Source organism: Penaeus chinensis, chromosome 21 (assembly GCF_019202785.1).
Source record: "Penaeus chinensis breed Huanghai No. 1 chromosome 21, ASM1920278v2, whole genome shotgun sequence".
In the NCBI taxonomy this organism is placed as follows: domain Eukaryota; kingdom Metazoa; phylum Arthropoda; class Malacostraca; order Decapoda; family Penaeidae; genus Penaeus; species Penaeus chinensis.
The window spans coordinates 18,663,052-18,685,551 of NC_061839.1; the positions used below are offsets into that span (position 1 = coordinate 18,663,052).

At 34.2% G+C, this 22,500-nt stretch overlaps 1 protein-coding gene across 3 annotated transcripts in view; it reads left to right on the forward strand.

Annotated features, from left to right (window-relative positions):
- Nucleotides 1-299: 299 nt before the first annotated feature.
- The window catches only part of LOC125036529 (serine/arginine repetitive matrix protein 2-like), a 52,235-nt gene continuing 30,034 nt past the window's right edge, over nt 300-22,500 (forward strand). For all 3 annotated transcript variants that reach the window (XM_047629191.1, XM_047629192.1, XM_047629194.1), the window contains exons 1-4: nt 300-438; nt 8,808-8,974; nt 11,560-11,650; nt 11,832-11,886. In XM_047629191.1, coding sequence (XP_047485147.1) covers nt 8,809-8,974; nt 11,560-11,650; nt 11,832-11,886 — 312 coding nt within the window. In that variant the 5' untranslated portion in view covers nt 300-438; nt 8,808. The remainder of the gene's footprint in view (nt 439-8,807; nt 8,975-11,559; nt 11,651-11,831; nt 11,887-22,500) is intronic.

Below are 22,500 nucleotides of genomic sequence, written 5' to 3' on the forward strand. Positions count from 1 at the left end.
CAAAATGTACAGTTTTATCACTTATTTGAAAATGGCGTGAAATAAATGAGCAGTTCCTTTTACGTATTAAATGTTAAAAAAAAAAAATCTTTAAAAAAAGTACGTATGTGAATGTAACTCGTTCACATCCCCCTGGAGAATATTTTCATTAACCTCCAAAACACTTGAGAAGCATCAAATCAAATGTTATTTCTTAGTTTGAATGTATTTGTTTTATTAACTAGTATCTAGAAATGGAAATTACTAGATCAAAAGAGACCGTAACAAAGGTTAAACGATTGGCGAAATCTCACTGGATGTGAAAGAGTGACGCAATTCTGGGAAAGGTCGCATTAGCCGCCATCTTGTGCAGAAGACAGCTGCGTTTAAGGAAATTGTGATTTTAAGTGTTTTTTTACGGTGATGTGACTACCCTAACAGCTCACTTTTATCCATAAGGTAAGGCCTTCTTCGGTTATATACTTTTAGGTCATGTGTAAGCCCGTTCTTAAAATTGTATAGATAAAATCTTAAGTATGGGCTAACGAGGCTCGATGCACGATTCGTCGATAGGATTGCAAATGAAAACTTTCAGAAATAGATTGTGACTCACGCTGTATTCTGTAGGCTTTAATAATTCTCATGTGGATTACTCCCTCATCCTTTAATAAAAATAGAATATTCTGGTGCGAATTCTTTCATCCGGCTTCTGCAGTAGAGGAAAATTATCGAGAGTTTTCAATTATTTTTAGTTCGTTTTCCTGGTAAAGTACCTTGGCATTTCCATAAAGGAAAGAAACATTTAATTACGTGGTCTGAAACAAGGTATTTTAAGATCATGTTATTTCTATATTGCCTCCACTGTGATGCATATATAAGTGAAAGTAACCAGGAAAAAGTCGTGTTTATTCTAGGAAAGTATTGTATGTAGGCCTATCTCGGTGAAAGTGTTCAGTGAGGAAAAGTAACAGCTGTTTGGCAGTACTATTCTGTTAGTGATATTCTTACAAGGTAAGGAGAATCTTACAAGGTATATATGTATTGAGATAGCAGTTGGATAAGCACTGTTTAAAGGATTATGCAGTGTTTTACATGTATTTGGCCATAAATGTTGGGGCAATTTTGGAGAACTGGTCTTGTTCTTAGAATCTCCCAGATTTGGTATCATTGGATTGAGAATGGTGTCTAGGGTTCATTTATAATGCTTTTCATTGGTGCCAGGTAACAGGTATTTTCGGGATATTACCTATTTCAATCAGCCCATGACTTTCAAAGCCATTTTTTTGGAATGGAATATTATATTGTAGTTTACTGCTGTTAGCTGTTATTTCCATTGCATTTGACTTGTTGGTCAGCAACATAACTTGTAATGCCCGACGAAAGTGCTTTAACCCAATGGCGACGGGTCACGGCTATTGCCGTCATAACAGTACGCCCCAAATGAGGCGTGCGGCTGTCCGCAGCGGCGCCGCGCCAAAACGCCCCGAGGCAATGATTCGGCTTGATGTACCGAATTCACGCGCTCAGAGTCGGCGCGTTGCCGCCGTATGCCAGAGCGTAGAGGTTTTTTTAATTTTATATACCCGACGCTAATGGGTTAAATGAAGTTTCTTTTTTGTTATAAATGATGGCTGGTTAAAACTTCTGTTATTGTATTCCCTTCATATGGAAGGCTTTGGGTTCATATGGCAATGTGTATGGGTTCCCAGGAGTGGCTTGAGCTAAAGGGAATAAGCCTCATTGGAATGCTGTCACTTCATAAGCAATTACATTAGTGTCTAAAGCTTTAATGATCAAAGTAGAGGGAATGGTGTATTCTCATCCAACAGAGGTAATTAACCCCTCAAAGACAGTATCAGAAAGCTCTGTGTTACTGACTCCGGTGACTTCTGCAACCATCCTGCCGTTTAGCCTGAGAGTCCACTACATGTAGCGGTCTGCCAGGCAAGTTGGAAAATGGGTGACAGTCAGGATTTAAATATGAAATGTGTATTGAATGGTTACCTTGATGAAAATTGAGACTCTTATCATTTTTATTTTTATTAAACTTCTTTAATGTTATTTGATAGTTAGTTACTTTATTCTGTACAAAAATGCTAGCCAGATATTGGACAGTGCAGTGAGATGCCATTCCCTGACTAATGCAACACTTGGTGTTGCATGGAGAAAATGATTGCGATCTAAAGTTTGGTGTTTTGCTATTTAAAGGTGTGTGGTTTTCAGCAAGCATTTTATATAGGGAACTTGTATTCCCCCCCATCCTTTTTGGGTTGTTTACCCTGGGATTCCAGGGGATGTAGCTTCCTGGTAGATACTATACAAAGCTTATTTAGTAAAACTCACTGGAGTCCAGGGGGGAGCACATCTGTAGTTTTACCCCATAATTTCCCCTATGTACTTCATGCCCTCTTGTATCAGGACTTATCACATCAAGATTGTTGGCTTTGATTGTGACCAAAATGATCATCAGATTCATTCATATCACACGAGAACAAATCTGATAATATGAATATTGTCCAGGAAGGCCCCATTGTCATGATTGAAAAAATAACCAAAATTGTGCAACATGAAATACTTTGGTATTTACAGGAAACTATAATGACAATATTGTAGAGAGAGAGAGGAAAAACTACACTCACTGATATTTGAAATAATCTGCCCAGGAAAACAATAATGTTAGAAATGAAGAAAGTAGGTTGTGACTGATGCAATACGGAGAGTAAATCCATAGCAATTGGGTTGGGTTCCTAGGGCAGAGCCACTGATAGGGAAATAGGCAATCACTTCATAAGCAGTTATCAATACTTTCATTCATATAATTTGCTATGTGAAACCAAAATAGATTCACGCATATGACAATGAATAATTGAAAGAAGTCACAATAATTGCAAGCGTGGATGGCTGTTTGAAACTAAAAAAATTACATTATAAATAATCTGCAGACATGAATGGTAATGCCACAAATAAAGGATATATATTGTGAAAAACACCACTCACACAGAAGACAATGTTTCCTGGTGGGTGTTGGGCAGAACCCCCCATCAACCCTCCCTTTTGCTACTGCCTGAAGGGCACCTCCAATCACAGTAACTTGGTGAATAGATATTGTGATCTGGAGTTGGGGGACTTATTGTAAGGATTTACCTGCATATAAACTCCACATTACAAAATTTATTCAATGACCTAAGTTGTCCTGACAGGCTGTGCCCATTGGACATTGCTCAAGGGAAGGGTTAATGGGAGGATCTGCTCCAAGACACCTCCTGTCAAACATCTTCACCTTATGTATAGTAAGATATGATTGAAACTCAGAAGTACTCATCAAACTTAGTGAACAGCACTTTCTGCAACTTCTTCCTTTATTTGTGGTGTTATCATTCTGACTGTAGATTATTTTTTATACATATGACTTCAATGTTTTTTGTCATGTACAAGAATGCATCTATACTGTAAAGATTAGCTAATTTTTAAAAGCCTCTTTGTTTCCATGATTAAAATATACACTGGCTAGGAAAATATAGTAATCAGTAGGGGGTCCAGGGGCAAATCCCTTAGTTCTGGAGATTTTTGGCTCATACAGTGATCCTTGTGGAGATTCATTACCCCCTTGACGGGTGAAGAAAAAATACAAACAAAAAAACTACCCTCTGAAGATTAATGGCAATGTGCCGACTTTGAGAGTGGGAGTTCAGTACATCAAGCTGAATCACCGGCTCGTAGCGCTTTGGTGCGCCACCACACCATACAGCCGCACGCCACAGATCGAGCGGTTTGTTTTGACACCTCACGGTGTGACCCGTCGGGAAGGGGTTAATTTGTCAGTTCAAGTTGGGGGACATTTGCTCTTATTCAGAGACATGTTGGGTGCCGGGTGCCGGATTGGCAATTTGTGTCTGTCAGCCACTTACCATAGGTTGTGGAATGAGAGAGCTTGATGGTGTTTGCCTGACAGGCGTGAGATGCTGGTCCTGCTCTCTGTTTAACCCAATGTGGGCTGGCTTTTTTGCTGGCTCTGTGGTCTGCCAAATGGTTATATCCATATAGGTCACATCTGTAGGGATGCATCAATTTTATGCCACCATGGCATCCTAGAAGATGCCACCCATGAATAAAGGGTTAAGGCAGAGGCTCCTAACCTTGGGGTACTTTCTGGGGGCTATGGAGTAATATGAAAAATGTTACGTTCAATTAAAAAAAATTCTCACCTGCAGTACCTATGTGAAATGATCTCTCATATCAACAAATAGCAATCTTTCCAGAAAGTGTTCTTATCTTATAGGTATTGACACCTTTACACTATTCGTGACTAGTAATAGCTGAATCTGAAAGATTTTTTTTTTACAGTATTGTTGCATTTGCCAGAGCTGAAGTCCCCAACTCTATATCACAAACTTTATTCAACAATCTAAGTTACCATGCCATCCAACACCCTTCGAGAAATATTGTTGTCATCTTGGTCTCATTTGTGGTGTTACTATATGTGTCTGTAGATTATTTCTTGTACTAGTGACTATAACTTTTTATCCTCAACAAGAATATCTTCAATTAGCCTTACCTTAGTGCATCCACACTGTAAAGATTAACTTGTGTATTGGTCAGGGGCCACAGAATAGGAAAAGTTGGGAATCACTGGTTTAAGGTGTCCATGGTTTTTCTGATGTATGAGATCCTGTTGTCAATTGTTACTATTATCATCTGCAATGGAGAACAAAAACAGATTCACTAACTACACTGTGAATAATTGAAATAAGAAATAACCATTGCAAGGCTGAAATTGAATGTGATAAAACAGCAAGGGATTATGCCCTTGTCATTATTACTACCTCCCCCCAACCTAACTACCTGGGATGCAATAAGTACATTACTTCAAATAAAGCCCAAACAGGTCTGAGTGATTTGCCTCATGAGTGATGTCATGACCCAGTTAGGTAGTAGGGTCCACAAAGTACATATCCCTTCCTGCAAGCTCAAAGGATAGGAATTTCTAGCTATACTTGATGTGTTTATTCGTAAATTCTGCTGACTATTACTACAATGGTTAGATAGTAATTGTTGATAGAAATCCAGTGATATCAAATTTGATGGGAGGCAGAAAAGGCTAGTAATGCTTCACTGCCTAAATTGAGGCAAGATTAAAGTTCTAGATCACCCTGGTGATTTAGAACTTGAGAAAGATTGGAGCTTTCTCTTGCCAAAATATACATATCATGGAGGCTGTGATAATATCTGTGTTACTGGATTGTAGATTGTATCTCTCCATTACAAATCAGAGCAAGATTTGGACATAATGCATGTAAAGGTGGTAGTATGTTTCCTAAACAAATGTTCCCATTGATTATATGGAAACCAGTGTTTTTGCAAAATCAGATGTTCATTTTTTGTACAAATGTTGATGTAGCAAACCCCCCAACCCATCCACACATGCTTGGGGAATCTAGAGGAGATGGGATTTTAGTTAGTGGGGAGGGGGGCAAATGAATAAGATGTAGTTGATATCTGCCTACTGCAAAAGAAACTGTAAAATATATGGTTCTCTAGTAAGTACTTCATTGTATACTGTGCATACATATGTGGTATGATTGTCTCCAAGCCTGTGTTATATTAACACTCAGTGAAAATTGATTTAATCATTCAAATCAAGTTAGATGTACTGAGGTATAATTATGAAAGATGAAATAATGCTTTGCTGACTTGATATTGATAAATAACAACCCTGATCAGGACTCGAACCTAGGTCACTCCAGGTATGAACCGGATAACCAGTACTAAACCAACCATACTACACAGCCCACTAAAAGAAGTGTGCAACTAGGATCTCACTAGTTCTGTAGACATTACCCATCTAACCATACTGGAGTAATGAGAATGAAGTTTTGCAAACCGTCCTAGGTGGAAATTGCACTAATCCATCTTTCATAAATATATCTCGGTACATCTGATTTAGGATTTGAATTGCTAAATCAGTTTCCACCAAGTGCCCACAGGTAGTGAGTGCAAACCTCCACTATGATTACTCTAGTATAGGAGATAGGTAATGTCTATGGAGCCAGTGAGATTCTTTTGGTGGGTTGTGTGGTATGGTTGCTTTAGTGCTGGTTGTCTGGTTCATACCTGGAGTGACCTAGGTTTAAGTCCTGGTCAGGGAGGGTTGTTATTTATCGATATCAGTGCAACATTGCATTATTCCAACTTTGATGATAGTAATAATTATCCGAAGTGGTCAACATGATGAACTGCTTAGAAAAATGTGGACCTCTTATAAATATTTTATAATTTTAGATTGCATTGGAAATGCCATATAAGAAGTGTCCCAGGTTTCATTGAGGTGAGGTAACCTTTCTCTACAGTTGTTACCATAAAAGCCTGATCATCATACACCAACATTTTATTGATATTAGATTTTTGCACTACAAAATATGGTCAGTTTAATTATTTAGTTTGTGATGTATCAGGATAAGTGTTTGTTAAATCAGGCTGAAAATTGCAATAAATATATGTGAATTGGCACAAAAATTGTTAAAACGCTGGCTTGTCCCACGGACGGGCTTTTATTGCACAAGCTGGAGTGACATGTTATTTGCCCTTTTCCATGTCTTTCATCATCTAAAGTAAGAATTAAATTTCAAAGTAACTTTTGCTAACTAGTTATTTTCATAATTGTATGATAACTAATAAACCTAATTGATATAGTTCAGCAACATAGACAGCTCATTTTAGTTTGATGCTGTGAAATAGAAATTTAGGAGAACTAGGAAAAATGTATTATTGGCAAGATGTGTAAATGCTAAGTGCAAGTACAATATGTAAGTGAACCCATTTTTTTCTCATTTATACATATAACACATGTTTATGGTAAACTACAAAATGGATACAGGATATCTAAGGAATGAGAGTGAGGCACTGGTTTTATTATGGTATGGTAAAAATCTGAATTTGTGAATCCATGTCTCAAGACAATTACTGGACAATTACTGCATTGAAAAGTCTGTGTGGTCATAATTCTTTATTACCTCCATTTTGGTTCAGTTGTGTAAATGTGTGTCCTGACTTTCCATGTGTTGGTGCAGCTTTTCCCCTCACTTTAGGTGTCAGTATCTAGAGTAACACCAAGTAATTGATGCTTGTACTATTGGAGAGAGAATTGTTTCAAATAGGACTTCCCACTCTTATTCTTAAATCTTTAGTTAGGAAGTAAATATGGCTTTCTTGGTTAAGAGAAACAGGTGAAATCACTCATAATATGTAAATAACTCCTTTGAGCTGAAATTCTTTATCTATCAAGAGCCTGAAGATATATATTTTAGAGTTGCACATCAGTGCTGGGTCAAAAGTTACTGCAGTTACCTCACTTTTATGTGTAACAATGAAAAAGAAGATAATAGACATGCTAATAGAAATGTAGAAACTATTAAAACATGTGAAATACAGCTTATTGTTTAAATAAATTTGAGGAATGATTAAGATACTAAAAAGTAAAGATATAGATATGTAATAAGTCTTGTGGATGGGTGAGGGATGTTAGCTATTGGAGATGTATATACCATATAAAGCCATAATTACATGTCCAAAAATTTAATTTTTGGACATGTGGCGTGTAAGGGAAACTTTTTACGGGATTTGAATTAGTGGAATCTTTTTGCATTTTTGACACAAATTAAAGATAAAAGAGCTAGAGATTAATTAATATAATGATCGATGTATTCAAAGAATCACCTTGGTTTTATGATCTGGGAAGATATAACTTGGACAGTTTCTTGTTTGATACTGAATCTATCAAGAAAAAAATACCTTGCATTATTGCTAATTGAGATAGATAAGTTTTGTCATTTATGGTTCGAGGCCAGAATGAGCAAATTCCTCATTGTATAGAAAGTCCAATCATGTCTGGCCAGTATATAAGGCTCGGTATATCAAGCCGAATCACTGCCTCGGAGCGCTTTGGCGCTTTGTTTTGATGTCTATAGGCGTGACCCGTTGGGAAGGGGTTAAGTGTCTTTTCAGTTACTTGTATTGAGAAATTGTATTTAACATTGCCAGATTTGCACAAAATGAGAAAAAACATAATTTCCTTCATTCTCTTAATGTAATCCTCCCATTATTCCCTCTCATAATTCCTATTCTTCTCCAACCTAATCCCCCCTTTATCCCCTCTCATAATATCACCTGTCAAAGCCATCAGAGCTACTGTACTCATCTCATCTCATCCCTTGCACCCCTTTTCTGAGCTTTAGGTCCAGGTTTTTTATCATCATTATCATCATTATCATCATCATCATCATCATCATCATCATCATCATCATCATCATCATCATCATCATCATCATCATCATCATCATCATCATCATCATCATCATCATCATCATCATCATCATCATCATCATCATCATCATCATCATCATCATCATCATCATCATTATTTTACTAAGAATCTAGATAGAATATGACAATGAGATTGTAGTGGTACAGAAATTTAACTTTGGAATATGGAATGGTTGATAAGGAGATTTGGAAATATAAGTAGTTGGCAAAGGAAAGGTGATACAGGAATGCAGTAGCTATAGAGCTACAATTTTATTGTGTTTCTGTGCTTTCCTACCTTTTTGTCAAGGTTTGAGGATCATTTTCCTCCTCTTTCAGGTTTTCTGCACAAATATTTACATTTTAATGAGAATTATTTATGGGAGAGCAAAGTAGTAATATGGAGATGAATGTACAGGTACTTTGTTGACCAACCTGTAGTACAGTTTTGATTGCAGGTATTTTAATCTACTACCCTTTTTTCTTTGTACTTACAATTTGTATTAAATTACTATGTTTGTCTATTCCAGGATGTCGGTGCATTACAAATTTAAGTCAGCTGTCGAGTATGACACGCTGCCAGTGGATGGAGTCCACATCAGCCTTGGGGACCTCAAAGAGGCCATTATCCAACAGAAGAGGCTGGGAAGAGGCCAGCCATATGATCTACAGATCACCAATGCAGAGACGAAGGAAGGTAAGCACACTTTTCCATTCATGTTCCTAATTTTATTTATTTGTTTATTTAATTGTCCACTAATTTTTGTATTCAAACTTTGTCATGGAGTGAAGTGCCTCTTAACCCATTAGAACCAAGTGCCTTGCTACTTGCATGTGGCTCAAAATGGGCATTAGACTAGTTAGTGTGTCAACTCCATGGTTGTGGCTTGTATGCCTGGCCTGGATAAACACTCCTGTGCAGGTCAAGACTCTTTGCTTCCCCCCCCCCCCCTTTTTTTTTTATCCCATAAATGTTTTTTGCTTTATGTCCAAGGTCTATATTTGTCATTTGATATGGTGTCAAGAGGGTAGTAGTCTATTTTACTTGCACAGACTCCATATATCTCTTGGTTGTCTACAACTCTGTGCAGTTATAGTAAGGAATATTTTTGTTATCTTAAAAACATTTTTATATTATTCAGCTTTCTGTAACACACACTGCTTACTATGGAAATAGTGTCCTCCATGGAGGCAGCACTCTTCCAGCCATGGCTCACAGATGATATATTCCACCCTCATTTAATGGTTGAAATAATACATGAGCCCCATCTAAAATGTCTACAGAGTCTAATATTCCAAGAGCTTTGTGTACTTATGGCGAGTCATTTCCCTTGTCTCCAGCTTTCAGCCAAATATTTCATGACTGCACATTCCCAGCCCTTAGCCAATTTTTTTCATAATAGCATATTACTCTTACCTAGCTCTCAGCCACTTTTTATTTTTTCTTGGCTTGACAGTTATGGCATCTGGATCCAATGGGTTAATCCTTAAAGCATTCATGTTCTTTGTTGCATGTCCTTCTATATTTGTAGAATGAGTGAACCTTGATATACCTTGTCCTGTATTTGATTTGGTAGTATTTCTAGCAATCAAATTATCTTCTTTCTCTAATCTGAACATGATTCTTGTAACATCCTGTGGCAAATATTTGTTTAGATTCTTGAAAGTAAAGGAAGCTATCCCCAAGTGATAACCCCTTAAGATTCAAATTTATGGTGAAAAAGTGAGTGTCACATACTTTCACTGAATGTTACATAACTCTAAATATACTTTTACCCATTCATTTCCCATCACACTGTGGTGAAAGGTGCTCTGATGTTTAATCATGTCATGAGCCTGCTTTGTAATGACTGGGATAATGTGCCTAGCCACCAGATATTGCCTGGACACAGAGCATTGTGTTCAAATGAACTTGGCCTTGCTAAACATAAGCCAAAATTTTAACCATTGTGAAGGTCAACCCATATCTGCTGGGCCATACCTATAGCCATCCTAACAAACTGCCTCTTCATGATGGGTATGGCTATAGGCATCGCGATGCACTCGAGCGAGTTGAGTGGAACATTCTGCTACATGTAGCAGACTCCAGGGCCAGAAGGCAGGACGGTTGCCAGAAGACACTGGAGTCAGTGACCCAGAGAGATTTCTGGTACGACCATTGAGGGGTTAACACACGTTTTGATATGCGTGGTGTGGAAATGCTAATAAAGCTAGAGGAAGTGAATGTATGGTGACTTACTTTATGTATTTCTGTTCATATGGCCTCCTAATTATAAGGTGGTTTAGAATGTGGCAGTGTTGCTTTTTTTTTAACCACGGGTATTTTTGTATTTTGGATTACATACTTTTATTGAAGTGACAGTGGCTTTCAGCTTTAGAGAGAACAGCCTGTGCTCAATGAGTAAGAATTTACCAATGAAATTTATATATATTTTCAAGTGCAAATAGTAGTGAGAATTTTTATGCATTTGGTTGTTGAGCTGGTGCTAGTCTAGTCATGGATCACGGACATTACATTCCACACAGGAATAATGCAGAAGCCCCTTTCTAAATGCCAAATGAGTCTAATCACATTCCAAGAGGTTTTTGCACTTGTGCCAAGTCTTTCCCATCACCCTGGCCTTCAGCCAAAATGCTAACAACGGCTAGTTTGCGGCACCTGGCTCACAGCCAGATTTTCTGATGATGGCATGTTTATGTCACCTGCTCCTCAAATTAAATGACTAGCAAGTAGTCAGTCAGTTGATCTCATGACCTCACCTGATTTCACCTCTCCTTGAGCTTTAAAGAAAATGCATTTTTGCTAATGCTATCAATATGAATGCTGTTATTTTTATTATAGATATTATAATCATTATAATATTATTGACATTACTAACAGTAGTATAAGTTGAACAGGTGAGATTGGTAATACTAATACTAATTGGTAATACTAAATACTTGCTAGTGAAGATATATAGATAGTTATAAACTCAAATAGCATTAGTATTGGCATGTCATAGATACCATAGATACCATCCCCAGCAGCATTGGGTTAACTCCTCACCACTGGGTAACAGAAATCCCTGAGCATGATAAACTCTGGTGATTTCTGGCAAAGGCCAGACACTGGGTTTCGGGAGTCTGTTACATCAAGCAGAACATCCTGCTCCACACGCTCTGGTGCGACCCCGCACGTACATGTGTACCCCACAGACCAAGTGGTTTGTTATGACGCTGGTGCACATGACCCACAGAAGGCTAGAGAAAACATGTTATAATGATTGTTTTTCTTCCTTGCAGTTTACACAGATGAGAAGACGCTCATCCCAAAGAATTCATCGCTGATAGTCGCAAGAGTGCCCATCGATCCTGCACTCATGAAGAAGCCATGGTAAGTCTCTTACTGGTAATTAATATATGATATTAATATGAAAAATAAAGATGTTATTTTAGGCTAAAGGAACAAAGATGAATGAAAATGGGTTTTTCAATTCTTGTATGAGTACAGCTTTTGACTACTTCTTGCTTCTCTAGAGAAAATCTTAATGAATTCATAATTTCTTTTTCAACAGGGAGAACAAGGAACCTACAGCCCTGCTACTATCCAACCCTTCAAACCTGATGAACGTATGTAACAGTGGATCAGCTGTGCAACTTACTTTACCTCCAGCCGGGTAACACCTATTTATCTAGTTTTTAAGTGGATGACTTTTGGAGTGAAAAGGCTGAAGCAGAAGCGCTGTCACAAGTGCTGCTGGCCACACTCATAAGATACCGTGGTGTCCCTTCGTGGTGTCACCTGGTTGTATAATATTTGAGGACAGTATGAAGCTGCTCTCTTACATACATCCAAAATACCTTTTTTTTCCAGTATTTCATAATATTAATTATTATTATTACTATTTTTAAAGACTATTATTATTTCTCTCTGTAGACTTTTGATAACTTTCCCCTCCCCATGGGTTGTTATTGCAACAAATTTGTTCTTGTAAACTGTGTAGCAATTTGTCACTTAATTTTACACACTGGATAACTAACCAAAAAGATCAAATAATCCTGTGTGTAAAGTTGAGGTAGACATACTATTTTCGATTTTTATCATTTACATTATTTCGTAGCAGCCAAGGAACATACATTTCTTAGAATGAATATTGAAATATTGAAATGGATGAAGATATTTATTTGTCATGAACAGTGAATTGATCATGATTTTTTGTCATGTCTAATAAGTATTTATATTCCTGTATGTTTTGTATGATGTAGCCAATAAAACTTTAACCTGAGGTGTCTGCTATTTGGTCGAACACTGTTGTTCTCTTTGGGTTAAAGCTTTGAAACCCTATTATTTTGCAAATTTTAAAAACACATGCCATAGCAAGTTGTGGTTATGACGCCCAAGGAATATTGCTTGCCACAGTTACACTTTTGAACTACAAATGCTTATTGGATTACATAAATTTTGGACACACTGCACTGTGTTACACCTAGATCAGGGATTTTCTAAGAAGACTGAACAAGAAGAACCTATTCTGCCTTGTTGTATGTTGTATAGAAAGTTATTCATCCTGTGCCATTGTGTGGAGTTGAATATAAAGAATTTTGTTCACTGTGGTGTAGTCTTCTGTTAGTCATTAACAAGGGCTTCCTCAGTGCTCTTTATGTTCATTTTTATTATTATTTATGATGTTATTTTGTGAAAACTGCCATCCATTTTTACAGAGGGAACTGGTACCAGATGACAAATTACAGTTTTTCAAGTTTGGAAATGGGTTTTTATTTATTTTATTTATTTATTTATTTGTCGATCTTTTATTTTACTTTTTGTTGATTTTCATCAGTTCATTGACTAAGATATGAAAATAAGTACTTGTACCTTGTGACATATGAAATTTATTAAAAGATGTTTGTGATCACTGAATTAAATATGTAAATGTTGATGTTTCTTGTTTAAAGGTTAGTTTCGTGACTTATAATTGATATATTTTTTGAATGAATTACAAGAATCTTGATGAATTTCATGGTTTTCTACAACCTAACTATTTTTATACAGTTGCTGCTAAGAACATGAATTTCATTTATATGTGATTTTTTTCCCATTTGGCAACTGGGAAACTGATAAGCTTATATAAAGAAAAAATGTGTAGATATTTAATGAGCCATGGTAGTAGGAATAAGAAATTAAAGATATCCAACTATGCTTTTCCTTCAATAGCTTACATTTTTGTGACCAAACGAAAGCACAAGACTTAAAGACCAAGTAAGATAATTGAAATAACAGATGGAGAGGGAGATGGAAGAAGTTACCAAGGGAGAAAAATAGTGGAATATTCCATTTTGAGCTCGGGTTTTTTACCTGTCTTATATAAAAAGAAAGAAAATAAGATGAAAGCAGACATAAAGCCAGTAATTTTACCTATCATCAGTAAAATCAAGATTCAAACAAAACCATCGATATAACAACTGTCTATCAAAGTTTGATAAAATGTTCATGTAGTCCTAAGTTGAAACCTGAGCTTGAAGGTAAATGTTTCACATAGAAGAAATAATAAAAAAATAAAAAGAGAGAGAGAAAAAAAAAAAAAAACTTTTACTACAATAAAAAAATCAGTATCCCTTGATTATGCAGTTTATTTTGTAAGCCCAGGTTTATTTTTTTTAAAATTCTGATTATAGAAGTGAAATGAATTAATTACCTTTTTAAACCTTGCAGAATCAGTCTGGTCAATTTTTTATTTTAGCCCCCCCCCCCTCACCCTCCCCTCAAAAAGTGTGGCACTTTGTTTAGTCTGTTCCTTTTCTGCTTGCCAGACTCTTCCGGTTCTAATGCACCCCTCCCCACCCCCTCCCTCTCCCCCTTTCCCCCTCCCCCTTTCCCCCTCCCCTTTCTCATATCTTTCCTTTCTTTCCATTTATTCCAAATTACTGTTTGGTGCAAAATATCCCTCAATTGAAGGTTTTGATTTACAGAATTAGGGGGGATATTTTACTTGCCTTTCTAGTTGTTTGGATAAATAAACCCAGAATAAGTAAATGATTTGTGCTTATTTATTTATTTGTTTATTTATTTATTTATTTATTTATTTTTTTTTTTTTTTTTTTTTATTAATATTATTATTATTATTATTTTTTTTTTTTTTTACAAAACAAAGAGTATATTGTAAGTGAAAGTTTACCATTATTTGGTGTGAGATGACACTTGAAAATACATAAAGGGTCAGTCTTTGAACAGAAATGGTTTGTTCCTCCAACCTCTATTTACTGGAGGCTATGAATTTCTGGGGTATAACATTAAGGTCGGTCCAACTTAAGGCCTACTAATGACATTGAAGCTGCTATACTGTCAGAAGAACTGGTAGAATTACAGACAACTTTTATTTAGGAATTCCAGAATTTCTAGTGCACCTGTTGCTTTCATACCCAGCTACCAGTTTTATGAATTAGCATAAGAGAGAGATACAGAGAGATACAGAGTGAGAGTGAGTGAGAGAATGTATGCTAGTGTAATACTCTGTCTGTCTGTCTGTGTGGGTGGGGGGTCGGTGGGGTGGTTTGGTGTGTGTGGTTGGTGATGTGGGGACACTATACATATGTATTTGTTTACTTTTATATATACACCTGTATATGTGGTTGTGTGGCTCTGTAAGATCTGCATGAGTGACTGACAAGCAGGTCAAAGCAGTGGCCCTCGTTGGGAACTTCATAATCCAGTTCTTGTTTGTGGTAGATTAACATTTCTCTGTTGGTGCTTTAATAATTTAATAAATTCCATCGCGAAAAACCACTCTGCTCAAGACAAATATAGTTTTCAAATTTGACAACTGATATCTCATTTCAGACTGATGATTTCCAAAATAACTTAAGATTTGCTCATATCAGTTTACAGATTTCAGATCAGCCTTTTTTGTTTTCTAAAACTACAATGCCATACCTCATTTTAGATACAGAGAGATGAACTAAAGTTCAGTGAGCCTCTAAATATTGTTGTTTATTGTACTTTATTGATTACACAAAAGATGCTTTCTTTAAATACTAAGTGAATTGATGCCTTACTCAATATAAGTACCCAATGCGGCCAGGAAAATGTGTTCACTGTTGTCTTGCTTTGTAAAATGTTTATGCACAGATGGCTCCACAAGTGTTTACCCACCAAGGAGCCCTTTGACCTTGCCTGTAGATTTTTTTTTTTCTTTCTTTTAATAATACTATCAATATTTTTGCTGTTGTTGGTGTAGACATTACTAATAAAAATATAAAATAAAATGTTTTTCAAAATTAAGGGAAAAGAGAGATCTATAGTACCAGTAATTGGCTCATTGGTGACTAAGTACTTGTGGAGCCACCCATTTGTAAAGACAGTTGATAAGCTAGACTCATAGTGGGTATGGCATGTACTTCCATACCACCATCTCTGGTGACATTGGGTTAATGTGGGGAATTTTGTTCATTACAAACACAGAATAGTTTAAGTAAAGCTTGTGTGTTTATCTTTCCTTAACATTTTGAAATAAATAGTACCTTGAATAAATTTTGTATATTCTAAAGTTAAATTTTCAAATCTTTCACTTCCTAGCTGAGTCTCCAAATTTCAGTGAAAGTTCTCTTGAAAAAATACCTCTGATAATTCATCATCAAACAAAAATAAGGTAACAATTTTAATTATTCTGAAACATAACCTAAAGAAATGAATAATTAAAAGAAAAGTTAATGTATTACCGTTTTTACAGTCTGTGGTCAGAGTCACTTGTCACAAAGAAAAAACTCATTTATTGAGTGGTATAGGGGACAGGGTCTTTTTCTTAAAATAATTCTCAATGATTTTAAATTTCTTGAATTAAGATATTATCCAGATACTTTATTAGATTATTGTCTATTTTATATAAATCAAAATTTTTGGTTGGATTAAAGTTGCAGAAGACTGGTTTTGAAGAATGAATGATGGTCACCTGCTACACGCTAAGAATGCATATAAGGAAGGAAGTATTGTTTCACAGTATCTCAGCTTGAGAAGTTACAGCTTATACCATGTTCACTTTTACATCATCCCCCCTCTTTCTGTATGGAGAGAGAGATGGTTATGTCTTGGAGCAAAATTCAGGCTCTGGAATTTCTTCAGAAATTACCTCTACACTACCTTCTCTACTGCATTTACCTCATAAATGGTGCTTTTGTTTTAAATCCATCTTGAAATGTAATAAAATTATAAAAGTACTCATTGGTGTTAACTTGACCTTAAATGTTGAAATGTGCAAGATTTTCTGTAGGATAGTTTTGGAATGTTAATGTAAGTTACTTGTATATATGTTACATTATGGTAAATCTTTAATATTTTTAGAAAATTATCTGCGTTGTATATATTATTTGTGAAGGGAAGTTTAAAATTCTGTATAATTCCCTTTACAGTAACATCTGTTGATGCTATCAAAACCCTGTTGTATAGTAAACTTGTTCAGAATATTTAGTATCATTTAATATTTTGTAATGTTTTATTGTTACTTGACTTTGGGTTCAAAGAACTCTTCTACTTGAAATGTGTTAAGACAAGTGCTGGATGCTTTAGTAAGGTCATGGTTGATGTAATATTCAGATGGTAATTAGTAAGTTATTGTCAGTATTATTTTTTTCATTTCAGCATTATATTTCTGTGTGTAATAACCCTGTTACTAGTATTAATAAATTTCTCCCCTTGTGTAGCTTAAAGGCTCCCAGCTTTATTAAGTCAGCCTTTTGTCAGTGCTTATGGTTATTCTCAGAGTGGAAAATAAGAACAGACATTCAGGAGTGGTGGCTGTTGCATCGCGCAGCTTTCGGACCATAGAATGATTTATTATTTGGTGACTGTGAATTTGTGTAAGAAGTTTATTTGGAAGCAGTAGTTGCTAAGTGATAAAGATGACATGCCACAAAGAATAGCCTGGAAAATGGAGACTACATACGCTGAATGAAGTAAAATTGCTGCCAGTTTCCTGTATTCCTTGCATTTGATGGGTAGCATTAGAATTTTCATTTGCCGTTTTTTTAAATACATTTGTACAGGTACAACTGTCACACTCTTGTTTGACTCAGACAAAGGTAAGGCAGATTTCTCTCATTATGGAGGTTAGTATAAAAAAAATAAGTTTAGTAAGTGAAGACAGAAATTGTTGGCTTCTTTGAGGCACAATACAATATCAGTAGTGTCAATTTTTTTTATTTTTTTTATTTTATTGCATAGTTAGCTGGATCATAATTTAATTTTGTGTGTGTGTCTGTGTGTTTGTGTACATATACGTATACATACATTCATGCATATATGTATACACATACATTCATATATGTATACATATATAGATATGTGTATCTACATATGTATATATATACATATATATACATATACATATACATATATATACATATACATATATACATATGTATATATACATATATATACACATGTATATATACATATGTATACATATATACACATGTATATATACATATGTATACATACATATGGATACATATATATGTACACAAGTATACATATATGCATTTATGTGTATTCATATATACAAATATGCATATATATACACATTGTGTATATATACATATATACACATTGTGTATATATACATATATACACACACCATTATATATACACATACATTTAGACACAGATAAATATATCTGTACACATATACATGTATATACATATACATATATACATGTATATACATATATACATGTATATACATGTATATACATATATACATGTATATACATGTATATACATGTATATACATGTATATACATGTATATACATATATACATGTATATACATATATACATGTATATACATGTATATACATATATACATGTATATACATGTATATACATGTATATACATGTATATACATATATACACATATATACATGTATATACATGTATATACATGTATATACATATATACATGTATATACATATATACATATATACACATATATACATGTATATACATATATACATATATACATGTATATACATATATATACATATATACATGTATATACATATATACATGTATATACATAGATACATATATACATGTATATACATGTACATACATATGTATATATATACATGTATACATGTATATACATGTTTATACATGTATATACATGTATATACATGTATATACATGTATATACGTGTATGTGTATATTTATGCATATATTTATGTATCTATTTCACACACACACACACACACACACACACACACACACACACACACACACACACACACACACACACACACACACACACACACACACACACACATACACACATACACACATACATACACACATACACACACACATATGCATATGCAAATGCATATGCATATGTATACATATACATATATATGTAATATATATATATATATTTATATTACACATACACATGTATATGTATATATGTATATATATGTATATATTTGTAAATATATGTATATATATGTAAATATATGTAAATATATGTATATATATGTATATACATGTTTATATATATACATATATATTTATATATATACATATGTATACCTATGTATTTGTATATATACATATATATTTATATATATACATAGATATTTATATATATACATAGATATTTATATATATACATAGATATTTATATATATACATAGATACATAGGTGTGTGTGTGTGTGTGTACACATGTATATATAATATATAAATAATATATTTATATAATATATATATAATATATATAATATATATATAATATATATGTATAATATATATATAATATATGAAATATATATAATATATATATAATATATAAAATAAACATAATATATATAATATATATATAATATATAAAATAAATATAATATATATAATATATATAATATATATATAATATATATAATATATATATAATATATATAATATATATAATATATATATAATATATATAATATATATATAATATATATAATATTTATATATAATATTTATATATAATATTTATATATACATATATTATTTATATACATATATTATTTATATACATATATTATTTATATACATATATTATTTATATACATATATTATTTATATATATACTATTTATATATATATATACTATTTATATATATATATACATATATATACATATATATACACATATATATACATATATATACATATATATACATATATATATACATATATATATACATATATATATACATATATACATATATATACATATATACATATATACATATATACATATATATATATATATATATATATATATATATATATATATATATATATATAATCATTCAACTAACCTCCATCCCTCCTCCAGTGAACATTGAGTACACAGCTGATGGAAATGATTCCTTATTTAGGCAGTGTTTATCAGCTGTTGCTGATTTAGTAGATCTGTTAATTTGTTTGGCAGCATCCTTTTCTCTATTTTCTTATACACTGAGGAAGAAAGCCCAAGAGCTCACTTGTTGTAGATGTCCTTTACATCTCATTTGTTGTTGGTCTTGAATTAGGATGAGAGGGTTGTAAAATTCTAGAGGTTTTATGGATTGGAAACTAGAAATTTTAGAACTGAATGGAAGTTGATGGTAGTTATATTTATCTAGGTTTTGAAAGAAGTTGCTTTTAGTTAATCAAAATTAATACTTTTATTAGGACATAGAAATTTAAGAGTTTTAAGATTTGCATAATGCCCACCAAATTTTTCAGAACTCAGAGAAGATTTATCTGTGGTGTAAGTCTGAAGTATTTTATAAGAATTTGTTATAAATTTTCATACATGTTATACATTAATTCATCTTCAATTTTAAAAAGGTTTGAGCAAAAGAACGGAAGTAGTTGGTGATACCAGAGCACACATCAGATTATTTACAAATATTTAATTGGTGATTAAATCAAATGCCAACTAACTCTACTGTACTCCTATTACACATTTTTTATGTATTTTTTTTATGGATGACCTGCTGGTAACTTTGGCAGTAATTTTTTGCTCTCCCAATTATTAGTAATATGAAATACTTTGCATGGCAGCAAGTACTTAAGCATGTTGCTTATATCTATTGAATGTGACATTGGCCTCCAAGACTGTCTTATTAAATCACTGGATTTACTTGTTACCAAATATAAAACTACTGTGAATTTAAATGGTGAGTACTTTTCGTGTATTTTGTTGGAAGTGTCTGAAATCAGTTGAAAGTAAATTTTTATTTGTGCTTAGTCAGATGATTATCTCGTTTCAGCCATGTTCTCATTTCGCTTTTGCAAGACTTGCTTTTGTGTTCGTGCAAAAGTTTTGATCGTGTACATTAACCATGATGTGTTGATGCATTTATCTGAGAGGTTAAGTCTAAGTTTGCATCATGGAATTATATATTTTATGGAGGTAATAACTATTGGTGAAGAACTTTTATAGTAGAAATGATAGAAAAATAATTTTCCACATTCTTAATACAGTAATTTGTAATGGATTAAGTAAGCATTTGAAAAGAAATGAAGCCTGCATTGATAGTGTTATAATTGAAGTTGAGTAACTTTTTTCCAAAATAAAATTTGTCTTGAATAGTGATATAAAAAAAAATAATGAACAAGTTTCTAGTTTTATCAGAATGTTTCCCAAACCCCGAACCTCAATTCTAAAGGCTTTATTTATCAGTGTTAAAACAAATGAACAAGTAGATGAAGTTACACGAATACAGTTGTAGACTGATGTTCAGCTTTTATGGAAGTACATGCTCACATTTCTTTTACTTCTTTTGAATGAATATTTGAAGCTTTTTGTTGGTGTGGAAGCCTTTCAGAAGCAAATTGGTGGTGTGTGATGTATTTTAGTATTTACAAACATTAGCATACAGACATTGAACCCTATCGTGAAACGCTGGTGAACTACAAAACCTGTGTCTGATAAACATTGCCTGCCAGCAATTCTCTTAGGCTCATTGCACTGGGAAGCAATTGTGGGTGGTGGTTGACAGGCCTGGTTGACCTTGACCCCCAACCCACTTCAGGGCCAACCTCCATGCTGCTCAGGAACCCCATGCGTAACACTTTCTTTAGTTTGATGTGCTTGTATGAAGATGTGACCTGGCCACAGGGAGGGATGAACGGCATCAAGCCCAGCATCAAAAGTTCTTATTTTTTTCTCTTTCTTCTCTCTCTCTCTCTCTCTCTCTCTCTCTCTCTCTCTCTCTCTCTCTCTCTCTCTCTCTCTCTCTCTCTCTCTCTCTCTCTCTCTCTCTCTCTCACTCTCACTCTCACTCTCACTCTCTCACTCTCTCACTCTCTCACTCTCTCACTCTCTCACTCTCTCACTCTCTCACTCTCTCACTCTCTCACTCTCTCACTCTCTCACTCACTCACTCACTCACTCACTCACTCACTCACTCACTCACTCACTCACTCACTCACTCACTCACTCCATATATCTATTTTTTATATGTGAATTAGGAGAACATTGTGTGTATGATGTAGAAATTAGGTTAAAAGCTGGATGAAACAACTGGTTGGTGTAATTACATTTTTGCAGATTATAGTGTATTAAGTAATATGTATTGCATTTATATTTTCTTCCAAATTACCATGTGTGCAAGGAATGACCGGGGTTACATCCACTGGCAGTGTGGATTTGAATGCCAGACAGGAATAACTACCACTGAATCCTCATGTGTCCACAATTCTGCTTGTCAGTCTGTAGATTTAGGGCCTTTTGCTTGAGCCACTAATCAGTGGATGTCTAAATGTGAGCCACTTTTTAGTGACAGTCATGAAAAAATGGAGGCTGGGTCCATTTTTCTCACCACAACATTGTGGCTAGGCACAATGGTATGCCTTCATACAGGCCACCTTTTGTGTCCCGGTGGACATGTTAACTGTTGCTAAATAGGCCAGATGACAACGTTCTTATCGACTGTGAAACCATTATGCATATGGGCCATTTGTAAGTGTGTATTTTAAAAGAATACAGTGAGAAGCATATTTAGGAGAGGCTGTGGACTGATGTGCATAATCTTCCACAAAAGGAGAATGAGAAAAGAAAGGTTGTATTAAGACAAAGTGGTTACAAATCTTGCAAATTATTATGTGTTACAAGAATACAAACCTTGTACAAGTAGCTACACAAGAAAGATTTAAGGCCAGCAGCTGACCAAATGAGTTGCAGGTTGTTTACAAATAATTAGTACACTTAATT